General features: G+C 41.7%; 1 protein-coding gene across 1 annotated transcript in view; it reads right to left on the bottom strand.

Annotated features, from left to right (window-relative positions):
• Positions 1–24,268, bottom strand: part of Cped1 (cadherin like and PC-esterase domain containing 1) — a 285,451-nt gene that overhangs the window by 32,168 nt on the left and 229,015 nt on the right. The window contains exons 16-17 of the mRNA XM_005363770.3: positions 15,724–15,841; positions 8,454–8,590 (exon numbers count right to left, since the gene is read on the bottom strand). Of these exons, the coding sequence (XP_005363827.1) occupies positions 8,454–8,590; positions 15,724–15,841 (255 nt within the window). The remainder of the gene's footprint in view (positions 1–8,453; positions 8,591–15,723; positions 15,842–24,268) is intronic.

Raw genomic sequence — 24,268 nt, 5'->3', positions numbered from 1 at the left:
AGGCTTTCCTCATCCCCATAAAGCCAGCTACCACAGTGTGCAGCAAGCCTGAAAAGCAAAGCTCTGGCTGGAGGACCTAAGCCATGACACCCTGCCCCCACTCTGAGCACTCCCGCCGGGGCACCAAGGCTCCATAGTGGATAGGTGGCCAGTGAGAGCCATATGCAGACTGGTAGACAGGGCCTGCTCCATCACTAGCAAGTAAGATATTATTCTTTAATGCAGGCCCTAGATAGCTGTCAAGACACAGGCCTGAGAAGAATCTTAATCTTCAGGCTAATTTATCCAAGTCTTTTCATTTATGGAAGGCAGAAACGATAAGAATCTAACTAAAATATCCAGCCATGATTTTAAGGTTGTTGTGTTGCTGAAAAAGCTTAGTTGGAAGTAAGCTGGTGTTCTTAGTAAGGCCGTATACCTATCTTCAAAATGTCAACTCACTCTGTGCACAAAGCACAGTTAAACAGTATCATCTATCACATGGCTTTTCAGTCATGTGATTCACACTCAATCTTTATGTGCTTTACATAATTCAGTTTTGTTGAATTATTAAAGGAAATAAATGATTTATTTTGCAGGACAGCTTCTGTTTTAGAAGGCTTAAATCATCCTAACAAATATCTGTGGCTGTCTATTGAGCTGACAAATTGTCTCCTATGAAAACTATTGCCCTACACTGGTATACAAAGCTACTGGTTGGTGTAAGTAGTCAAAGATGAAAAAATGTGATCATTAAACACTAATGTCAGGTAAGCACTTACAACAATAATCAACTTGGGCAATACAATGCTAAAGTAACTAGCCCCTACCCCCTCACTATTAAAAAGAATTTAAAAACTCTATGACCTTATGGGGATCTATTAAACAAACCGCTTTATCTATTGTTAAGTACCGGGAAAGTAGGCCTTTATTCTTTTGTTATACTCTTTTAAAAAGCTTTATAAATTATTTGTTTTTACTTTATGTGTATTGGTGTTTTGACTAAGTGAGGGTGCCAGATCCCTGGAACTGGAGATATAAATAGTTATGAGCTGCCATGTGAATGCTGGGAATTGAACCTGGATCCTCTGGAAGAGCAGCCAGTGCTCTTAACCGCTGAGCCATCTCTCCATCCCCATTCTTTTTTATATATTTTTAAGCCTGCAGTGACTTGAACATTTCTATTGGGCACAAAAGTACGTTCACATTGGTCAAATAGATGAATGAAAACCATTGTTTCAGTTGTGATCCAGCCTTTAATGACTTAGACATCTCTCCAGCCTTAACGCTGTGTTGTTTTTTGATTACCCAGCCCCGCTGTGAATCTGTGGAGCCTCAAGGTTGAGAAGTAGGGTTCTCATGACGTACCCACATCTGTTAATGAGGCAAGGGGCAGCTCAGCTGGTCATATGCAGTGGAGACCGGAGAGATGGCTAATGAGAGTTAGGTCATGATGAAAATCTCACTCAACAAAACATTTCTCCGTGAATCTTGATATGATTATCATAAATGAATGTTGTTCAATTATGCATCTTAATTATATTGGCCATACACAGCCAAATTGCTGATGGGGTAAAAATAAATGTATTTTAAGCAACCCACTCTTAATCACACAAAATTGGCAGGAAAAGAAAAACAAACAACTGTGTAATGGCAGGTGGATTTGTCAAGTTTTCCTTGGACAAAATGGTTTGACTCTACTGTCATTTTGTTGGGCCTGTTGCTGGAGGAAGGCATCATGCATAAGTCACCTTTAACTGGGGATAATGAAGAGAGACAACTCATGTCTTTTTATTTACCTCAATTATTAAGACCGACAAGCAACAATGAATTGTGTAATCTTCATGGGATTCATGTGTTATTCAAGAAATATTATAAGTCAGTCACACTTCAAAATTTTAAGTACCTTATTGTCCAAGATCCTACATAACTCTAAAACACTATTGAAAAACTTACTGTTTACCAATGGAATAGAATTAAAGACCCAGTCATAATTCCATACACCTAAAGACAGCTGATACTTTGACAAAGAAAACAAAATATGCACTGTAGAAAGAATAGCATCTTCAGTGACTAGTACTGGTCAAACTGGACATTAGCATGTAGAAGAAAAAATGTATGAAAATAGATCCATATCTATTACCCTTCACAAAACTCAACTCTGAAAGGATCAAGGACTTCAATAATATAAGACCAGACACTCTTAAACCTAATAGAAGAGAGCGTAGGGAATAGAGTTTGATGGACTGGTACAGGAGGAGTTTCTGGACAAGACACTGATAACTCAGGTAGTAAGTACAGTTAATAAATTGGAACTCCTCAAGCTAAAAAGCTTCTGTACAGTAAAGGAAGGACATTATCACCCTAGCAACATGGAAGCCTACAGAATGGGGGGGGGGATCTTTACCAATTAGATGCCTGCTAGAGAGTTAGTATCTAGAATATTTAAAGAAAAACAACAACAAAACCCAAAACCAAAAACTGAACAGAAGGAAAACAAAAACTCAGTTAAAAATTGGTGTATCAAACAAAACTGGTTTTCCCAAACTGAAGCCCAGATGGCTGAGAAACACAAAATAAAAATCTTTCAACAACCTCAGCCATTGGGGAAGTGCAAATTAACAGCACTGTGAGATTTCGTCTACACAAGTCAGAATGGTGAAGATAAATAAGACAAAAATCACATGCTTGTGAGGATGAGCATGCAGGGCCAGGGGAGCACTTTTGCTGGTGGGAGCACAAACTGGAGAAGCTACTATGGAAGTCGGTGTGAAGGGAGGTTCCTCACAAACCTGAAGGTCAGTCCACCACAAGATCCTGTTACACCACCCTTGGGCAGAAACACAAAGGACTCTGCATCTTGCTGCAGTGATATTATTCATTCACGGTCAAAGCTGTTGCATTCATAGAAGATAGAAATTGGAAACGACATAGATGTCCATCAACCGACAAAGGGATAATGAAAATGGGGTACGTGTACATAGTGGTAAATTATTCAGCTGTTAAGAACAATGAAATTGATCTCTATAATCACAGAGGTTAGGTAGCTAGAAAGAGAGTAGGGGATCTTCCAAGGCGAGGAACTAGAGTATAATTCTGTAAAGAGAGGGAGGGGAAGCTGGAATGGGTAGATTAACTGGGGAGAAAAATGGGAGGGGAGGGCAAAGGGGGAAAATGGGGAGGGACAGCTAACATTAAAGGTCTTTTCTGTTCAACTGCCATGGTTAAGAATTCTCTTTCAATACTGATGTTTCTGTTTCCCTTTCTTTTTATTATAATTTTTTATTGAGATTTTAATATAATTATACCATGTCCTCCTTCTCGTTCCTTCTTCCAAACTGCCCCAGATTACCTTCTTTCAATTTCATGGCCTTTTTTCTTTAATTGCTGTAACACATATACCCATATATATATGTATATGTGTATGTATGTGCATATATAGAATATATTCTATGTGTGTATATACATACATATATATGTAGAAGTAAGTGCATATATAGAATATATATTCTATGTATGTGCATATATACATATATATATGATGTTTGCAAAGTGACCATTTGGTGTTGGATAAACAATTGGTACACTCTTCCTTATCATCCTAAACATTGACACAGTCATTAGGCCTTCCCACCTAGTAGCTATGCCTGCGACATCTGCTTCTTTCTTTGAATTGCATTTTTCTTTAGGACATTTTCCTACTGGTTTGAACTCTGAACTGTTTTCAACTGACAATCAAAACAAGGCTTGTTTAACTCATTTGTTGCTTCCTTTTCTCCACCTGTAAATTCATCATCCTTCTAAACTGCTTCACATGGTGAGCACAGAGGTCTGCTGATCCACGCCTGTCAAAGTTCTACTCAGAGTTTACGGAGAGGCAAGGATTCACTTGGAGAAATAGAATTATGATTAACATCCTAGTTTCTTCAATTGAGTTTACTTTGATTCAACATAATTATTAATACACATCCCAAAACAAGCATACACAAACACAGATGAAATAACCACTTGGCTAAAATTAGTTTAAAGTTAAGTTTAATAGGTGTCCCCCACTTACCCCTGACATCGTTTGTATACACGAATTTGTACAGAAATGGATTTTTAAGATGTTTTGCCTCTTGTCCCCTCTCCCCTTGAGAGGTCATTCTGTGCTTTTTCTACTCAACATTACTGAAATAAAGGAAAATGGCCAAACTGTGAGGTGTAGAGGGCCTGGCTCTAATGACCAAGGTATGAGGTGTAGGAGGTCCAGCTCTGCTCGTTTGCCACTGAGCGAGTCTCCTGATCAAAGCTGTTTCTAGTGAGGTGAGCTGCTTTTCAAATCTCAACTGATTTGTGTCTTGTTCCTTCCCTCCAGGTAGGCTTGCTTTTCCAAGTATGGTCTTGGCATTCACTAGTGTGAACAGTAGGGAAATCGTAGTAACACAAGGAGATTTGATGAAGCTACTTGGAGAACCTACGGGAAACTCCGTGTTTCTTGAGGCTCTAATTATCCGATAATTCTCAGGGGTCTACTCAAATCCTGTTACCATTATATCTGATTCATTGGAGAAAGAAAGCTCAATGTAACATGTCCCCCAAAACTGAGGCTTGCCAGAATTAGGACTCAGACGTCTGCTTTTCTTGTAATAGAGTGTGTTCCGCCCCCCCACCCCCCCCAGACCAGGTTTCTCTCCAGCTTTGGAGCCTGTCCTGGAACAAGCTCTTGTAGACCATACTGGCCCTGAACTCACAAAGATCCACCTGATCCTGTCCCCCTAGTGCTCAAACTCCTCCTCAAAGCAATAATTAAAATTGTGGATTTCCATTGTTGAGGATTTGAGGTTTTCATATGAATTAACGGTCTTCAGGTTGGTAAGAGCACAAGGGGCGCTCTTTAGTAAGGTCTCACTTGCACGTTTGCACGTGATATACACTGCAGGTAACTGAAGCACACGCAAGCATGGGCACCAGCACACCTCTGTCCTCCCCTGCACAGTCCTGCCTCATTGTCAGCATGCCTTCAGCAGGAGGGAAGCAAGAGACCTCCGGGTTTGGACAACAGGGGTCTCACAGCAGATGCTCTTGGGGAAAAATGGATACGCCTAATTGTGTTTCCAACACAATTGAGCTACTTCAAACTAACAGACAGCTAGAGGGCCTCAAATATAAACATTTTCTTCCTATCTGCCTCTTCTCTGGCAACCTTGCCAGACCATCCCAGTCTGGATCTGGTGCCTGCCTCTGGGCTTCTCCCTGCTGTTGCAGTGATCATGTTTCATCCCATGGAACACTTCTCTTAATGGTCCTCACCCTTGAGATCCAGCTCTTCGAGGGATCAGGTTGTATTCTGCTGGGGCAGATTCGTAGCTCGGCAAACATTAGATGAATGAGTGAACGGTGTGACGTCACACAAGTCTGACCTTGGCAAATGATCTGTGGGACTCAGTCCTGTGGTAGCACTTTCAGGCAGAATGGACAGTTCCATATTTCTCAGGCAGGCAGCAGAATTAACAGATAGCGCTTGATGAATACGACTCACTTCATCAGGTGGAATCTGAGCTAGGCTCATATTTCCTGAATGCCATTCTGAGCATCATCCCCTCTCGTTTCTACCTTCTGTCCTTGTCCATATGTGAAGTTATTGTCTGAATAGCATTGGTAACATAATATTTAGCATTGCTATAACCTTGACTGTTTGATATGTTAGGAAGAGAGGCAAACAGTCAGAATTTCATGTATTATAAAAAAAATAAAATATTATGTTTTCCTACTTTGTATGTATGTAGTGTAAGTGTGGATGGGTTTGGTGTGTGTGCACATGTATTTATGTGTAGAATATGTATATATGTGTAGAAGCCAGAGGTTGATGTCCGATTTCCAGTCAATAGAGTTAATGTGTCTTCACCATATCCTGTCTTCACTCTTACCTGTTTCTTACATTCAGAATTTTTTCCATGGACATAAGCAGGTTTGTATGTATGCATTCGTTTTTATTCTGGTGGGATTGCTTGATATGTGGTGTATATTGGCTTTGTCTCTCAATGTTGCAGTTTGAAATGGAACAACCTTTGTCTCCCTGGCACTCATATCCTGTGAAATGGAGAACACTCAGTGTTGCATATAAACTAAATCAGCATTCTGGTGAGGAAACCAGAGTCTGTAGAGAAATGCCAGTGTGGGGGCAAATGCGAGTCCCTGAGTGTGCTGATCAGCACAACCCAAGACTGAGAGAGGGACTATGGTGAGCCCTGTGCACAGCCCTGTGCACAGCCCTGTGCATCCTGTGGACTTCTGCTCACGTCCATCACCTGTCCATACACTTTGGTTCTTGTAGTAATATGAGCAGTGGGCTGTTTCCTGCCACCCGGCAGCCATCACGGCTAGCTTTGCCCGAAATAATTACACGGACACTGTATTCTTTTAATCACTGCTTGACTCTTTAGCTCTAGCCCTTTTCTCGGCTAACTCTCGCACCTGGACTAACCCATTTCCAATCATATGTGTCGCACCCCAAGGTGCGCTTACCGGGAAGATTCTAGCCTACGTCCATCCTGGGTCGGAGCTTCATCGCGTGTGCCTCAGAGAGCAGAGCTCTCGCCTCTGCCCGGTGTCGCTCTGAGGCGTGTCCCCCTGAGAGGAGAGCTGTGGAGTCTGACCTCACTTCCTCTTCCGCCCAGCATTCTGCTCCGTTCACTCCTCCCCCTACGTTCTAACCTATCAGGGCAAGCAGCTTCTTTATTTAACCAATGGCCTTCCTCCATCAGGTTCTCAAGTGTTAGAACAAAGTATCTTCCTTAATAACAGGAAAGAAAATGTCCTCTTTTCATGATTCCCTACAGAGTTGCTAAGAACCAGCTTCATAATCAGTAGATACAATATTATGGGCTCTTTATCATTTTACAAACGAAGGAAATGAGCCTGAGAAACAGCCATGTCATTCTGCAGCGTATTTGCATTTATTGCTTTTCAGGACAACAGCCTGCGACATCTTCTTGGAATTGTGCCCAGTCCTCTGGATTCTGAGGTTAGAATGAAATTCTGGGTTAAGGGCTGTCTGGTGTGACAAGTGTGATTGTTCCTGCTATACTGCTTTAGTTCTGAGATGTGGAGGATACATGGACCAAATTGGTGCAAACAGACGCAGTCACAGTGGCTCACAAATTTTACCAGTGAACCCCATCACTGAAAATATTAATTTTCTACAGTAGACAACATTTTTAATATCTGCCTCATAGAGTGGTGAGTACAAATAATTAAGAGTTTCATTTATTCATTTATTCAATAAATATTGATTGATTGATTGATTGATTGATGACATGGGGGGATTAAAACCACAGTTGTTGCATATTTTAAGTTCATATCATTGAGCTCGATTTATAGTCCTACTAATATTCATTAAACGATTGTTATGTATCACAACCTGCATGCATCAGTGAGGCTATTGTAGTGAATCAAACGTACCTCTAACCCTTATGAAGCTTAGAGCCTGGGGGATGAACAGTTCCTTACAGAGAAAAAAGGCTCAGTTAATATTGTTGACAAGTTTCTAAAGCATTGCTTTCTTGCTCTCTCTTTAAAATTTAACCAAGATCACCTCTCAGTGATTGGCTATGTTCTCAGTCTTACACATCGTTATACTTCTGTGGAAGTGAAGAACACATCTATCTTCCTGCCATGGACCTCCCCCGTTCACATTCTTCTTAAGCTAAATACTAACAGAAAATTTGCCATGCATTCCATACTATGCTGCTTTAAAAATCAGCCTTTGAAATTGGCCTGCCCATATGTGAGAGCTTACACATGGAACATAAGGATAAATCCACCTGATAAAAAGCACTTTGAAAATCTGGTTAAGATTACTTACTTGATGTCAACCAAGCATCTCAGTCTATGTGCCAATTTCGCATGTCTGAGAGTTCTGCCAGGCTCTGCCTAGTCAGAGCATGCCTAGCAAGAAGAAACTGCATGTCCAAGAAATCAGCTTAGGAGCCTCAAGAGAGGGAGTGCCAGCCTGGTGAGGTCCACGTGAGACCTGCCCAGGAATGCGAAGAAAGGTTAGTGAGGTTAGAGGGTAAACACAGCACCACACACTTGGTAAGTTCTACAAGTGAGTCTTGCATGCAGTGGCATTTGGCTCCGTGTACTGAGCTGCAGATGTCTGTTTGAACAGTGGTGTCTGCTAGAGCTACAGCAGTGAGGCTGTCTGCTCCAATCTCGGCTGGAAAAAACGGCAAGGAACTGGGTCAACACAGCACATGACTTTAATAGCTTCCATCTGCCAGATAAACTAATTTGGAGAAAAAATGAACATGTGAGCAAGAATTATTAGAGTTTTTTTTGTGATAACATCTACACATGTTTGAAAAAAGCCGAGCGACAGAGAGTTAGTGTTCCTCCCACTGCGCGAGGGCGGAAGCTGCTCTAGCACGTGCAGACGTTGGTGCTGCAGATGGCAAGAATTCCAGGCTTCCCCGGATGAACGCAGAACCTACCTTCCTCCCTCGCAGGCACTGCTGAAGTTCTGGCTTGGTGAGGATGTCATGTTGGCAGTTGTGTGGCTGCCAGGTTATTTCTCTCCAGTCACAGGTCCTGTTGTCTGAGCAACTGAGGCAAGGCACAATCCACTGGCCTGGAATACACAGCAAGACTCGATTTGGCTTGGTTTCTGCTGGTGAAATTACACTTTGCAAACACAGGAGTCAACGTGACAGGCCATTCTCATCTAATAAATCCAGCGGGAAAATGTATAGCCTCCTGTCAGTCAAGCAGGAGAGCAGCAGGGTGGCGTGTTGTGAAGTCACAGTTCGTGCTGAAGTCAGGAGGGAGTTCTGTCCCATCAAACTCCAGAAGTACGAAGGAAACAGGGGACCGTACGTTACTCAACCATGAACTTGCTTTGGAAGTTCCACAGGACTAAAGTTGATTGGGAGCCCCCAAGTTGTGAGTGGGCCTCGGACATTAATCAACCTGACACGTGACCAGTTTACCAGTACGCTAAGGGGCAGCTTCCCTGTGCGCAAGAAGTTTTAAATGGAAGGGAGATGCATCAGTGTTTTGAAAATTTATAATTTTTAAGACTGGTTATTATTCCTTCATTAGATTGATGGCATGTTGTGTGTGATTATTTTCAGTTTTTTTTTTTTTTTTTTTTTTTTTTTGTAGCTGTGCCCTCAGTTTCCTCAAAATGTGGAAGAGCTGAGTGGTGTGTGCCTTGTGAGGATGCAATGGGACAACGTATTGAAATTAGAGCGTGGTGGTCATCTACCTGTTGCTGTTGACAGAGTGTTTCTGATTTTGGATTAATAAAGAATTTCTTTTTATCAAACCCCATTTACTTGTTTTGTGGGGGTTGCACTGCAGGTGGAGGCTGCCAGCAACTTTTGGGAGCTGGTTCTTTCTTCCCACTGTGTTGAGGCAATGGGGTCTCATTTGTCTGTTAGGTGCACTACTGCATTGTTTTCTCCGGGACAGTTAGTCTGGAAGCTTCTGGGGGATTCTTCTGTCTCCACCTCTCATTTCCATAGGAGTTCCAGAGTTACAGCCCTGCAGCGTCCGACCAGGCTTTTTACATGGGTTCCAGGGACTGAACTCGGGTCGTTAGACCATGCATCTTGTGCCTGTACCTACCGAGCCATCTATCTCTCCAGCCTCAAGACAAATTTTAAATAAAACTTTCTACCTTTTCCGAGTCTGATTTGTGGGGCTGTTTGCAAAGTCTCTAGTGTGCTATGGATTGCAGTGGAGAGATTTTCAACCTTCAGGACATGAATATAGTACCTATTATATTCACGACCTCAGGGGTGTCAGAATTGTGTATGAGGGTGTTGGTGCATGTCGGAACGGTTGTAAATAATAAACTACAAAGTGAAATACAGTGCAGGGCCTTTATAGATCTGCCACGGGAAGGGGGAAAAAGCATCAGCGTATTAAAGAAGAAGAAGCTGGCAGGAAAAAAAAATAAAAGGAAAAGGACAAGAGGAAGTTATGAATTACAAGAAAGGAGAGAAATGTACACGAGAGTAACTTTAGCAGGTAGAGTATGAACTGAAGTGGGGACACGCCACTCAGTTTTCCTGAAATGTAGGCATATATGCTCTTCTCGACATACATTTTTCTTTTCCCTTGCTTTCAAATGTAAAAGACAATCAGAAATTGCCTTATTCAGTGTCCACACACAAGTATTTTCAGCTTCAGGAATGCTCACCATCACTATTCTCTCCTTGGCAGACTATTATTATTATTATTATTATTATTATTATTATTTATTTTAGCATACTGTTATAACTTCAGGCATCAAGGATGGATCCCAGTGAGGTATTAGGTGCTTCAACATTAAAATGTCACAGGAATATAAAAATAGCTTTGACATGCCAGATGTTTTTTTTTTTTTGGTTTTTTTTTTTTTTTGGTTTTTCGAGACAGGGTTTCTCTGTGGTTTTGGAGCCTGTCCTGGAACTAGCTCTGTAGACCAGGCTGGTCTCGAACTCACAGAGATCCACCTGCCTCTGCCTCCCGAGTGCTGGGATTAAAGGCGTGCGCCACCACCGCCCGGCTGACATGCCAGATGTATTTAAGGGCTTTAGCATATTATTTACCCCTCGGAACTATCTTGCCACCTCTCCGGCTGGAAGTCAGGAAGGTGAGTAATCTGTTGATGTTCATTGAGAAGGCAGTGGAACAAGAATCTGAGTGGAGCAATTGGAGCCCACACTTTTAATTATAAACCTAAGTCTAAGAAACAAAAACATTGATATTCAGATTCTAAGTTACCTTTTATGCATTAGAGATCGTAACAGTAGCCAATCGGTGCTGTAAAATTTAGTAAAAATGTCTGTGATGGTGAACTAACTCACGCTGTGGAGATGCATAGGTCTCCAGGCTCCGCATCCTCCCGTTAGCAAGTGGAACTCAATGTTGATTGCAAATCTGACCCAGAAAGCTTTTGAAATCTTTGTACCTAGGGTACATACTGATGCAACATTAACTATGAGATTTAACCATCTATTTTAAAATATTTTTCAGATGGTTCTACAGTAAGGCCAAGGTTACAGCTCACTGTTTCCCTTGGACAAATGACTTGATATTTTTATGATTGAATTTACTACTTTATAAGGAAAGTATGTGTGCACCTGCCATGGTGCCTGGTGCGTAGCTGCTCATCAATAGATTTTGGTCCTCTGTCCTAACCACAAGTATGCCATGGTGGTTCATTGGAAAGTGAAAGCAGAACTTTCTGGAAATTTGACTGGATGGACTTTCCTGAGAGATGAGTTGCAGAAACATTGAAAGCATGATATTTTTGTGAACCGTGAAGGGATGAGCCTGTCAGCAGTGAGAGAGAACTGACTAAGCTCAGCATCAACTGCACACACAGGGAAAGCCGCATGGAGGTTGATGCCACAGACTGCAGATGGGGACAGAGTGGATAGTACTATTGCTCAAAGGTGAAGGGGACACAGAGGGTTGTCAATGGCAAAGGGATGAGATTTGTCTCCAGAGGGTGTGCAGATTCACCTGGGATGGAGTTGGAAGGGAACTCAGAGCTGGTCCTTACCACACTCTTGTTTCACAGATGTAGTAAACGGAGGCATCAAGAAGTAAGTAAGTGAAATGAGTTTAATCCCAGAGCCGGATCATAATCAGGAATCTCCAGTTTGTTGATTCTGATATCACGTTAGGCCACGTTAGTACAGATCACCAGTTGACAATGATATATGATCTAATAGTTCTTTTGAGAGAACCTCATTATCTGATTATCTTACTGGTTTTTTTCCTTTAAGTTTTAAAAAGTTTAATTTAGGGGTTGGAGGGATGGCTCAGTGGTTAAGAGCACTGGCTGTTTTTGAAGAGAACTTGGGTTCAGTTCCCCTCACCTCCATATGGTCTACAACCATCTGTAACTCCAGTTCCTGGTCTTCACAGACACCAGGTATGTACCTGGTACACATCCATGTACACAAAACACTCAATCACGTAAGATAAAATAATTAATTTTTTTGAGTTGAATTTATTCAGTGGCTGTGTGTGTTGGTAAAGACAGTGCTTGATAGTTTTCTGAAACAATGATGGTGTGTTAGGGAAGTGTCTTATTTCTTCCTTTCTTTTTAATCAGACCCCTGTCATTCAAAGAGTGTCACGTATTCAGAACACTTTTGGTCCTTCAACCTTGCTGATAGCTAACTTTCCACAAACTAAGGCTCTCCATGGCTACTCCTGTTGTGAAGAAAAGGTGGTGAGTCTGAGCTGCGGGAAGCAGTCAGGCATGGATGCGATGAAGCCTTACACACACTGGAAAAGGCTTGATTTGGTACCTGCAGACTTGGCCTCCATGTCACGAAGCATTACATATTTATACAGCCATGACTTTTTCTATTTTTTAATCAGCTAGCAATGCCTTTATTTACTGTGAGTTGAAGTAGCCATCTGTACAACATCTGTGAGGCTGGGATTCTTGATCTTAGATGACACCAGCTCTTAACTAAAACTGTCAAAAGGAGGAGGGACATAAACCCTAGGCTATGTATTTAAACGCTGAATGAATCCAAGCTACAATTTTCGAAATGAAGTATGATACATATTATACATACATCCTGAGGAACAAAGCTGTCTTTTCGAAAAGTTGTTTTCTTTGTACTTTGAGCTCTGGGCTGAATGCAGATGAGATTTCAGTCACTTGAGTGGATCATGTTTTTACCTTTCAGAACCACAATGGACATAAAATCATGTAAATTCCAAAAAAAATTTTGTTGCATAATCTCATAAAATAAAGATCTTTTTAGTGAATAAAAGCCTACATTATAAATGTTAAGAGTACTGGAGTTCTGTCTCACTTTATTCCAAAAATGAGCTATAGAGAAATCTTCTCATTGTTTATATAAGACGATTTGAACTTTTTTATTTAATGATTATTGTATACATACTTCTTTTCTCTAATTTAGAAATATTACTTTTACTTTATTGGGCAATTATTATCTTATTTACAAGAGAATGGAATCACTTAAGGAATAAAAAAGAAATACAGTATTTCAAAGATATTCAAATTAGAGTAATCGATAAAAGACAGTTTGGCATTATCATATTAGAGGTAAAAAGAATGGATCCAGTTTTGAAATTGTAGCACACTATTAAAATAGCTTCATGGGCCAGGGAATGTTCAGCTAAACACATAACTGCTAAGTAGATTTCTTTCCAGCATCATCTACCATGACAACTTCTCCCTTCACACCGAGGAAGTCCTGTTATGAAAGATGAAATTATCTCTGGGAACACACAGTACCTTCTAGAAAAATATTGTCTAGAAAAATTGCCAGTATTTTAGAGTCTCTCTGTCTCTCTCCCTCTGCCTATCCTCATGATTGTGTAATAGATCTCTGTGGAAGGAGGAAAGGTTTAAATTTTGGTTTAGTTCAATAAACCTTTTTTTTTTCTTTACTCTCTATTAGACATTGGAAGACAAGTATGGACAATTTATGTTCTCCAGAGATCTAATCTAGAGAAGCCATCAGTAAAAACATACTACTCATGTGCCCTTGACGTCTTAGCATATACACACTGTAAAATGTGCAGATACTCCTATGCTTATATATTGTGTCCTTCGTAAAACATGAAAATAAAAAATGATTAGAGACAGAGCAGATGCACATATATTTTCATCTCTGTTAGCTTCATTGCCAGGACTACTCAATGCTGCTCCCTCCTCTTCCTGGTATATATCATAGCATTCCAGAGACCACTGGTCTCAGGCACACTTGAAAGAGCGGGAAGTAGGCACTGTGGTACTACCATGCCTGGATTGCTCTGGGGACATAGAGAAGCTGCCCTGGCAATGTGCTGGAGAAAGGCTGGCTAGAGAGGAGGGCGTGGCACCCGATGATGGGAAATGTCAGGAAAGCTTGTGCAGGCAGTAGAACAGATCAGTGAAGGGCTGGAAATCCCAAAGCTGGATTATCAGCGTAAAGTGAGTGCAGGAGGCGAAGAGTTGGGAGGGGATTCCAGAGAGGAAGTTGTGCAATTTCAGGCTCTAAAGCACTGCAGTCCGGCAGTCCGTGTGGAGGCCTTCTCTAATGTGGGGGTCTAGTAGTGTACCAAATCAAGTCCATGCAATTAAGTATCAGAAGGCAGTTTCTCCAGGACGCTCTCCTGCACCCGGAAGTTCAGACAGATGTTCCAGGGCCCAGCTGATGCGACTGCGCACTTCCCAGGCTAGAACACACTGCGTCTCCTGAGCAGCCGGTGTCATGGACTTCGCGTGGAAGAGCTTTGGACTCCGTTGTTGTACAACCGCGTAGAATTAACTTGTTTTATGATTGTCATAAATTGTCAACTGATCCAAACAATACGGAAGTGGACACATAGGTGTCTTCTTTGAAGGTTGAATCTGTGTCTCCTTCAGCAGTCAGACACAGATCACGGCCAGTCCCTCCCTGACTGGAGTTTATTATATAGAACACATGTCCAAGAATGGAACATACCCACGTCTGCTAACTGCATGCCAAATTGCAATTTTCTCTGCCCATTTGCTAAACACATTTCCCATTCCAGCAGCCTGGTGAAGTTCACAGCAAGGCTGGAGCAGCTGTTTGGGCTCTCTCTCCAGCCTCTCTGAGGAGCGGAATCCTGGGGGTCAGGATGGAGCAGTAACCAGGGCAGTTGAAGAACACATGCTCTTAATCTCAGCACCAGTTTAGCTCCTGCTGCAAGAATACTGAGAGGAGGAAGATTTAGAGAGTGGAGTCTCCAAAGTCTCATTGCAGATCTGCCCAGGGCTCAGGCAAGATTTAATGCTGCAACCTGAGTCTGATATCCTCGTTTCCCTCTTTGTATGAATGCTCAAAATATGAGGGATATTTGTGGCCATTTCCAATCTCTTTTCTACAATGAGGAGGAATTCTTTAAAACTGGATATTTCTTTTCTATCCACCATGTGTGAATTATGAATAATTTGCCCAAGTATGTAGTGACTTGCTGTAACACAAAAAAGGGGACTGGGGATATTCATGGATGAGGGTGCTTGCTTCTGGGCCAGGGGACCTGAGTTTGTTCCCAGAAACCCACATGATAGAAAGAGAGAACTGACTCCTGCAGGCTGTCCTCTGACCCTCTCGTGCTCTCTCTCTCTCTCTCTCTCTCTCTCTCTCTCTCTCTCTCTCTCTTTCACACACACACACACACACACACGATAATGTAATAAAAAATACGGTGAACAGCTGCACGGTGGTGGCGCACGCCTTTAATCCCAGCACTCGGGAGGCAGAGGCAGGCGGATCTCTGTGAGTTCAAGGGCAGCCTGGTCTACAAGAGCTAGTGCCAGGACAGGAACCAAAAGCTACAGAGAAACCCTGTCTCGAAAAATCCAAAAAAAAAAAAATACAGGGAACAAAAGCCAGCTTCCTGCCCTCATGAAACTAATATTTTGGGAAGGATGACACTCAACAATGAATTACAGACTTAACTGAATCATAGAGATTGTGGTGCAAGAGAAGCACAGAGTTAGGAAATGAGTTAGAGGCTAAGAGAAGGCTCCTAGCAGATTGACCGCCAACTTGCAATTTCTAGATGGCTGCGGGTCAGGAAGGAAGCATGCAAAGGGTTTGATTCATCAAGGGTTTCAAATATAAAAACAATGCATTTACATTTATAACATGCCTTGCTGTTTACGTGGGTTGAAAAGGAATACCCTTCTTTAACACAAGGGTAGACTAATTAAGCACATGCTTGTCTACTAAGAGATTTATTTTGGAGAACGGATATCCATGTAATCACCTTTCGTGTTCCCAGAGAGGCAACTCTCTATTTTAGGCTGCGAAATGGCTTCAATGTAGTCTGAAGAAATAGGCTGCAACCCACAGGCTTCTTCCGGGTTAATCAATAAGCCACAATCCTGCATTAAAATGAGAAAGAGATTAGCTATCACATCCTTAATAGATCCCTTGGTAAAAAAACATAAGCAGTAAGATCCAAGGCAGAGTCCTGGAACTTACTAGCTGGCCAGTGTAGCCTACTTGGTGAGTTCCAGGGTCACCTACCTGGTGACTCCTGAGGTTGTTCTGCATGCATGTGGCCACACATGGATGCCCATCTGCACACATACGTGTGCACCTGAATAGACATTTCACACTTGAACACACACACATGCATACCCACTCACGTACACACACACACACACACATGAATTTTTTTGGTGACAAATGAATTTTAAGGATGAAAGGAATACAGAGTCAGTGGGTGTTAGTTGGGAATACTGTGTGCTCGTTGTATGGAAAGGGAGAACAGTGAGACATTGGAAAGAGCTCACTACACACTTGGGAATTTCAGATCGAGCCAAACCATGAACTGTTACGTGATCCAGCTTTCTCATTACTAAACTGTAAAGGGGAGAGAAAGGACATAAAGGAATTGCATCTCAAGACCTCAAGTTCTATGGCAGGCTGTCTTATGTGCCTGCACAACAGCCACCCATTCTTTCCTACTTTCCTTTTAACTGTTTTTGTTGATGTTGGAGGTAGCTATGTGTCCCATGTTTAAAACTAATCTATTTCCTAGCATTTCTTGTAGACAAAACTGGTCACAGGCGGAGCTGTTGTCCAATTTCAGGAGTGGATTTCTGGGAAAGATTGATTTAATTCCTCAGTGAAACATTTCCCTTGTCGCGCTGTCTCTTTTCACACGAGATGCGAGCGTGAGACTAAAGAATGAGCGGCCTTCTGAGATCATGAACCAGCTGGAGCAGAAAGCGTATAGATGACCGAGTGGCGGCACTTCTGCAGATCCCACAGAAACTATAGAAATGCAACTGGCAGATAGCATAGTTGGGGTTAAGAGTCTATTTGGATTTCACTTTTCCTTATTTTCCTCTCTGGAAAAGAAAATTAATAACAGGCACCCTTGTCTATTTCCCAAAATGGAGTGGTCCTTTGTGTGAGTCGAAGCCTGCATTTCTGTGATGTAAAATTTCTTCTTAAAAATGACAACAACAATGAAACAATTTTTAATGGTTTTTTTTTTAATTTAAAATTATTTACTTTGTGGGGACATATAGACGTGTATGCCACAGGACATGTGAGGAGGCCAAGGGACAGCTTGAGAGGGAGGTCGCTTGGAAGTTTGAGGGAATTGGTTCTTTCCTTTCACAATATACATTTCCCAGATTTGAACTGAAGTCATCACTCTTGGCAGCAAGCGCCTTACTCTCCAAATCACCTCAATGTCCCCCGGAGTTTGTTCTATTGCTCTACCCTTTTATGGCATCCTGCCTTTCAGGACAGGGTTATGGCAGTTGGAACAACTGTTATGGGACCTAAGGGAAAAGTCAGAGCTGTGATGATACAGTTCTGCCTTCCCTGGTCTGCAACCCCTGCTGCTGGGCGTTTTGGTGTGTACGAGTCAAAGAGAGCTTGCTTCAGTTTCTATTAGCCCGGTTTGGGGTCACTCACAAAACAGCTACATTTGACCTCACAAGTTACCATCCCCAAATCTGACCTGTACCCTCTAAGCTCATCAGGAGCTCACTAGGCCCCGTTTCTAGGTTCAACCTGTTACCAGTCTCTCTTCATTTTCCCTAGCATCCCACAAATCCCCAGGCCTTTGCTTAGACTGTGTCCCTCTGACTTCATTCTCTTCCCTCCTGACTTCCCCTGATGCCATGTGGGACCTGTGCATTTGTATTTATTTACCATTGGATTTGCTTTGACCTCTTCATGGATCTCTCTTGTCAGCCCTCTTGCCCGCCCTTGCATCCGTTTCCTGTACTGTTGCTAAATGCTTTTCCCACACACAAATCTTATTAACTCCTCTTTCTGCTGGAATGCATTCTCTAGACTGCATGGCAAGTATTGACTCAAAGAGCGGCTGGTTTGTCCCGGGTACCTTTCTCTGTCTCTCTGTGTCTTTCCTTTCACAGCTGTCTGCTCCCCTCCACTCTCATCTCTTCTGAGTAGCTGGCTCTGACGCTCGGGTGTAGGGTGTGTGTGGCATCGCTCGTTTCTTATTGACCTATGGTCACTTTCTTTATCACTTAGTCCCTGGCTGTGAGAATGGAAAGGCTGACTTCTATGTTTACAGTTTCTGTCTCTATGCTCTGCCACTGGGGACACGCAGATAAGCAAGTGTATAATGTTAACCTTTAGATGCACTGTTGGGGACGTGGAAGATGTGGTGTGTACCCGTGTGCTCCTCAAAGCGACAGTCAGGTTATTGTCTTCCAATTGTGAGGAGAAACGATAAAAGTAAGTTTAGCTGGTAGTATTTCATCCTAAGGTCTTTAAAAAATTTTTTTAAAAGTACTTCCATTTCTTTTATTTAGGATATATAATAAAATATGACCCCTAAACTATAGAACACAACAAAAATTAAATGATGCTAAATGAGACGCTTAGAATATTGTTGGAGAATATTACTTAAATCATCAGAAAATGAGTGCTCCAGAAACAAAGTAAATTTTACTTTTTCTACAAATTCCACCATAAGGGCCTTCTGAGAAACTTTCAAGGTGTCCTGTAAGATATGATATTCCATGAGAAGTACTGTAAAATGAAGAATTTAGATATAGAGATCTGCCAGGACTTTGATTGAAGTTCTTCTGTGAGACTCAATATACAGTTTTGATTTTGAAACCCTTGTTTCTTTTTGGCAAGAATATGTTTTCCTTAAGCACATACTGAAAAATAAGATCATATGTCCCGAGTTGAATGTTGCTCAAATTTCAGATGCCTATTAAGGAAAACTACACCATAAATAAGCATAACTTGGGGCAATACTTAAATGAATATGGCCATTTACATACTTAGGGTATGCAGCGTTTTATTGTTATAAAAGTTCCATCTTCACAAATAAAATAAGAGACATTAAGTAAACATACTTAATTTGTTAAATATGCATCAAGTAACTCTTCTGCTCCATGAGCACTGGAAAGAGTATCAATTGCTAGCTGGAGTTTCTAAGATGCCTTCCTCATGGGGAAAAAAAAAACTAACAAAAGCTCCATGTTCTCCAATATGAAACTGAAGCATAATGATAACAATAATGATAGTTGAAATCACTATGCATTTCTTAGGATCCTCTATACACCAGCGTACATACTAGGTAATTTATAAATACTGTCTTTTTTTCTCTCATGACAGTTTATCAATTTAGAGATAAGAAAAGAGGAATGCTGTGTGAGGTAGGGTTTGAACTCAGGTCTGCCTCACTTTAGAACTCAGCTGCCTCACCTCGGCATATTGATGATGTTCCTAAAGATAGGGTCAAATGCTACTTTCATCATGTGAGTTGAGGCTTTCTGGGAAAGGCCCAGTCCTTTTTCTGTTGTGCCCTACTTTCACCCAAACCCCATTTAGTATTTGGCTGGGTCAAGATTCAGCTATATATGGACTGAGTTTGATATATATTAGTCTACAATGTGAACTCTTGGCAACAACCATGTGTGAATTAGCATTTCTGTGGGCATGTGACAATCACTTTAAGCATGGCTCCGAATTGAAAAGAATGTCAATGTATGGCATCAATGAAAAGGAAGAGATTCATTCAAAGATGGGCCCCAGTGCCAGCTAATAGGCCATCAGAACAAAGACAAACAAGAAATAAAAGTAATTATGTCTTACAGACAGCCTGGCATGCTATAATTCCAACTTGCCAGACAAGAAGTGCCATTGGTGCAAGAGGGGCATGAAGATTATAAGGGTAACCAACCACATTCAGCTTATTTCTGAGGCCTGTGCCACAAAAGAAAATTCATGCATGGTACTATTAGCATATTCCAAAGCCCATGGCTTAGGAGGAGGGCCTAAGTGAGGGGAAACTACTACTGTTGTATTGCTAAGTCCCTATGTTTTCAAGTTGTTTCATATATATATATATATATGCTTCTACCTACTTATTAGTATTGTCCTCAACCTCGGTAAGAAATGCTTTTCCCTGCAGTGGGTTTTATTGGTGTAAAAGTTCCAAATTTACAAACATAACAAAAGAATTTAACTAAGCATGCTTAATTTGTTAATAAGAGGCTAATGCAAAGACTTACAACTGGTCAAACGGCTGAGAACAAGTGATAACTGAATACTCAACCTAAAGGGTAGATCTGTGCCAAATCCCCTCCTAACGCTTGAGGAGCATCACAGAAGAGAAGGCAGAGAGGAGGTAAGAGCCAAATGGCAGGGAAGAGAGCTGTGGATGTTGTCTCCTGGACATGCCAGACCCACTACACTCGTGAACTCGTAGCTAAGGTTACCTCTATAAGACTTGCACTTCTTATAGAATGCTTGAACCATCACAGAGCATGAGACCACTGTGTTTCTTCCCTAAGCAAGTGCCAAGGGACTATAGCCATACGTTGTATTATGAAAATATTTTAAGTTGGTCCACAAGAACTCAGGAGGAAGGGAAACTGAAACAAATTACAAGCAGATGAATTCATTATTTTCCATTAAATATACTAATATGATGTCAATATTTGGAACACTTCTTCGTGTTTCTCATGCATTCCACACCTCTGAACTAATATGAAATTTTGTTTTCAACTTAGACCTCAAATCAGTTGAGATGGAGGTCCCTGTGGTCCTGAAGGCTGAGGTCCACTCTGAAAAGTACACTGCAGTCCTGATGGAGAAACATACATGTGTCTCTGGGCTTTGTAGGATTTAGACTGGAAAATCTGTGGGTACGGGGCTTGTGAATGACTAATGCTTCCCACTTCCAGGGATCTAGAAACCCCAAGGAAGGCAGCCTTTCTTGTGGTCGCTCAGCACTTTTGGTTTTGGTTCCAGCTGGAATCCAGAAGGGCAGATATAAAGGCAAATGGGAAGGAAAACTGAATTTATATGTTTGGATATCTGAAAACGCTCAGCCCCTTTGGATTCATGAACAAAGCATTGCTGAGCCGGAACTGAACGTGCTGCTTTGCACTCACTTGAGCTTTGAAGAAGCGGGGTCTGCTTGGCAAAAGTCAAAACAATAACAACAACACAACAGCATCAAGGAAAGGTCATTTCCGATTTCAAAGAGCAAACCTGCTCTTTGTACATTAAAGCTGAAATATCAATGACTGGAAACAGCCTGTAGGCCACAGAGATGTTTCTAAAGACAGCTGTAGGCCAATGTGTGCTTACCAGTAATGGTGACAATAAACATAACGGATGTTTTCCATATATTAAATAATAACCAGTCCTGCCCAGGAGACATGAATTAGTCATACTAAAAATACTTGCTGTTATAAGTACTTCAGCTCTTACTTTTTTGCTAGTTAATTGTCCAGTGAGCAGGCAGGCTAGATTGTAGTCTTTAAAATTGTGGCTTTAGTAGGTGAGATTCTGTGTGAGTGGCACCAATAGAGTTGACTATTTAATAAAATATGCAGTTACACTAGCTTTGGGGCATTTGGGTATTTTCCATCTTCATCCATCAGGGAGCATACACGCATACCAACACACTTCTACACAGACACATGTGATGGTCTTGAGGCATGAGGGACTTTAAACTTCCGTGCAGAACAATTCCGTATTCTGTCAATTATGTTTTAAATAAACATTGATTGGCCAGTAGTCAGGCAGGAAGTATAGGTGGGACAACCAGACAGGAAGTAGAGGTGGGTCAGTGAGAACAGGAGAATATTGGGAAGGAGGAAGCCCATTCCTCCCCAGTGCTGTCCAGATACTGAAGAAGGAAGATGTAACCTGCCTTGCTGAAAAAGGTACTGAGCCATGTGGTTAACATAGATCAGAATAATGAGTTGATATAAGTTATAAAAGTTAACAAGAAGCCTGAGCTAATAGGTCAATCAGTTTAGAACTTATGGAGAACTCTGTGTGATTTTTCTTTGGGATGTAATGACTGAGGGAACTGGGCAGGACAGAAACCCCAACAAGTAGGCCCAGCATGTTACAAAACTTGAAGACTTTAAATTTTAAATGTCTGTAAGCAAGATTGGCTTTGCTTCAAGTCACAGTGCAGTGCTGACTTCTTCCATGCCTGCTTTCAGAAACTGAGGGATGTTAAAATGCCAACCATAGAATGAGGAAGCCTCAGGAAGAGCCACACACGGAGAGCCACCTGCTGCCAGCTGTCATGTCCTGTTGAGTTTGTCACAGACAACACTGGCTGTGAACAAAAGCAATTTTTTCCACTGTGTTCATAGAGTCATATGATGTAAGTGTGATACTAGAATCAATTAAATATTTAGTATAGCTGCACAGCTAATCAACATCTTTGAAAGGGCAAGATGTGGGAAATTTAAACAAAAGCATCTTCTACAGATATTTCCCAACTTAGACAGAGACAGTACTATTTAACATAGGCTAGCATTTTTATATGGAACCAACTAGAAGCAATAAGAACCTAAGCCCATGAATATTTTTAGGGAGTTACATTACCTTGACTCCCCAAATGTGCCTTATAAACCGTTAACTGCTTGATCCCTAAGTAAACCTGACTTCTACTGGTTCTCTAGTCAAAATTATATTGCTCTCTAACTAGAACATATTCTCAAACACTACATCTGGATAATAACTGAGGTAAATCTTTCCCAAAAGGACAATATTTCAAGCACTTTTTCTAAAGATCAGTAAAAGGTAAGCTGACTAGAAAACTCCCTCCATGTTCAAGTGAGGAGTCTTTGTAAATCCTGCCACTGAGTTAAACAGTGTGGACAGAGGGACACTGTGACTTTTGTCCTTCTACCACTGGAAAGGGAGTTCCCCATCCCCAGACTTTCCCTTCTCCCTTCTCTCTCCCCCTCTTCCCTTCCCCCACCCCTACCTCCATATTTTCAACTTTTGCCTGGCGATCGTGTTCGCTTCCAATTTCCAGGAGGATCTGTATATGTTTTTCTTTGGGTTCACCTTGTTATTTGGCTTCTCTAGACTTGTGAACTGTAGGCTTAATGTCCTTTGTTTATGGTTAGAGTCCACTAATGAGTGAGTACATATCATATTCATCTTTTTGGGTCTCAGGATAGTGTCTGGGGAGAGCTTGGGGGAGTGGGAGGGTGGAGATGGAGGAAGGGTGGATATAGGAGCAGGGATGAAGATATCTACATTAAGGGAGCCATTTTAGGGTTGGCAAGAGACTTGGCTCTAGAGGGGTTCCCAGGTGTCCACAGAGATGTCCCCAGCTAGTTCCTTCAGCAGCAGAGGAGAGGGTGCCTGAACTGTCCTTGCCCCACTATCACACTGATGATTATCTCGATTATCACCATAGAATCTTCGACTGGCGACGGACTGAGCTCCCAAGGTCCAGTTGAAGAGCAGAAGGAGGGAGAAGATGAGCAAGGAAGTCTGGACTTCGAGGGGTTGGTCCACCCACTGAGACAGTGTGCCAGTTCTAATGGGAGCTCACCAAATCCAGCTGGACCAGGACTGAACGAGCATGCGATCAAACGGGACTCTCTGAATGTGGCTGACAATGGGGGCTGACTGAGAAGCCATTGATAATGGCACTGGGTTTTGATTCTACTGCATGTACTGGCTTTTTGGGAGCCTAGTCTATTTGGATGCACAGCTTCCTAGGCCTGGATGTAGGGGGAAGGGCCTTGAACTTCCCACAAGGCAGGGTTCCCTGTCCTCTCTTAAGGAGGGAGGGCGAGGGAGGAGGGTGAGTGGGAGAGCGGGAGGGGAATGGGAGGAGGGGAGGAAGTGTAAATTCTTGAATGGAAAAATAAAAAAAATTTAAAAAATTAAAAAAAAAAGAAAGGGAGTTTTCTTTGCAGTTAGTTTTCATGTTGAGTTTGGAGCTACCTTGACACATAACATCTTGTTCTCTATAGGTCACAGGGCCGACTGTCAAGGAGAAAAGGATCACTAAATTCACCAGAAATCTTGGGTCAAAATGTAAAACAGGGCCTGGCATACAGAAGTTTCTATAGGTTACTATTATGTAATTGTTAATGATTCATTATCATTGTTACTGTTATTGTTGTTGAGTCTGACTTTTTACTTAATATTTACAAGGTTAAGAGACTGCAATTTAAAGATCACACAAGCTATGCCTTAAAAAACTCATTTAAATGATTTTTGAAGTTCACAATAAATCCTTAAATTTTAGTTTTGTGTCAAATTTCACTGAAAGAATTGCTTTGAGTAGCATTCTCTCACATAACATACTCAAGGGATTAGTATGTTCTACTTTATACTTTGTGCCATGTGAAATAAATAATGATATGAAGACAAAGTATAATTGTTACACCCATTAAAAACAAGAGTGGAGATAGAGACAGAGACCCACACTGCAGCACTGGACTGAGCTCTCAAGGTCCCAATGAGGAGCAGAAGGAGGGAGAACATGAGCAACGAAGTCGGGACCACGAGGGGTGCACCCACCC

This window comes from Microtus ochrogaster, linkage group LG10 (assembly GCF_000317375.1).
Source record: "Microtus ochrogaster isolate Prairie Vole_2 linkage group LG10, MicOch1.0, whole genome shotgun sequence".
Lineage (NCBI taxonomy): Eukaryota > Metazoa > Chordata > Mammalia > Rodentia > Cricetidae > Microtus > Microtus ochrogaster.
This window is presented reverse-complemented; position numbering and strand designations above follow the sequence as displayed.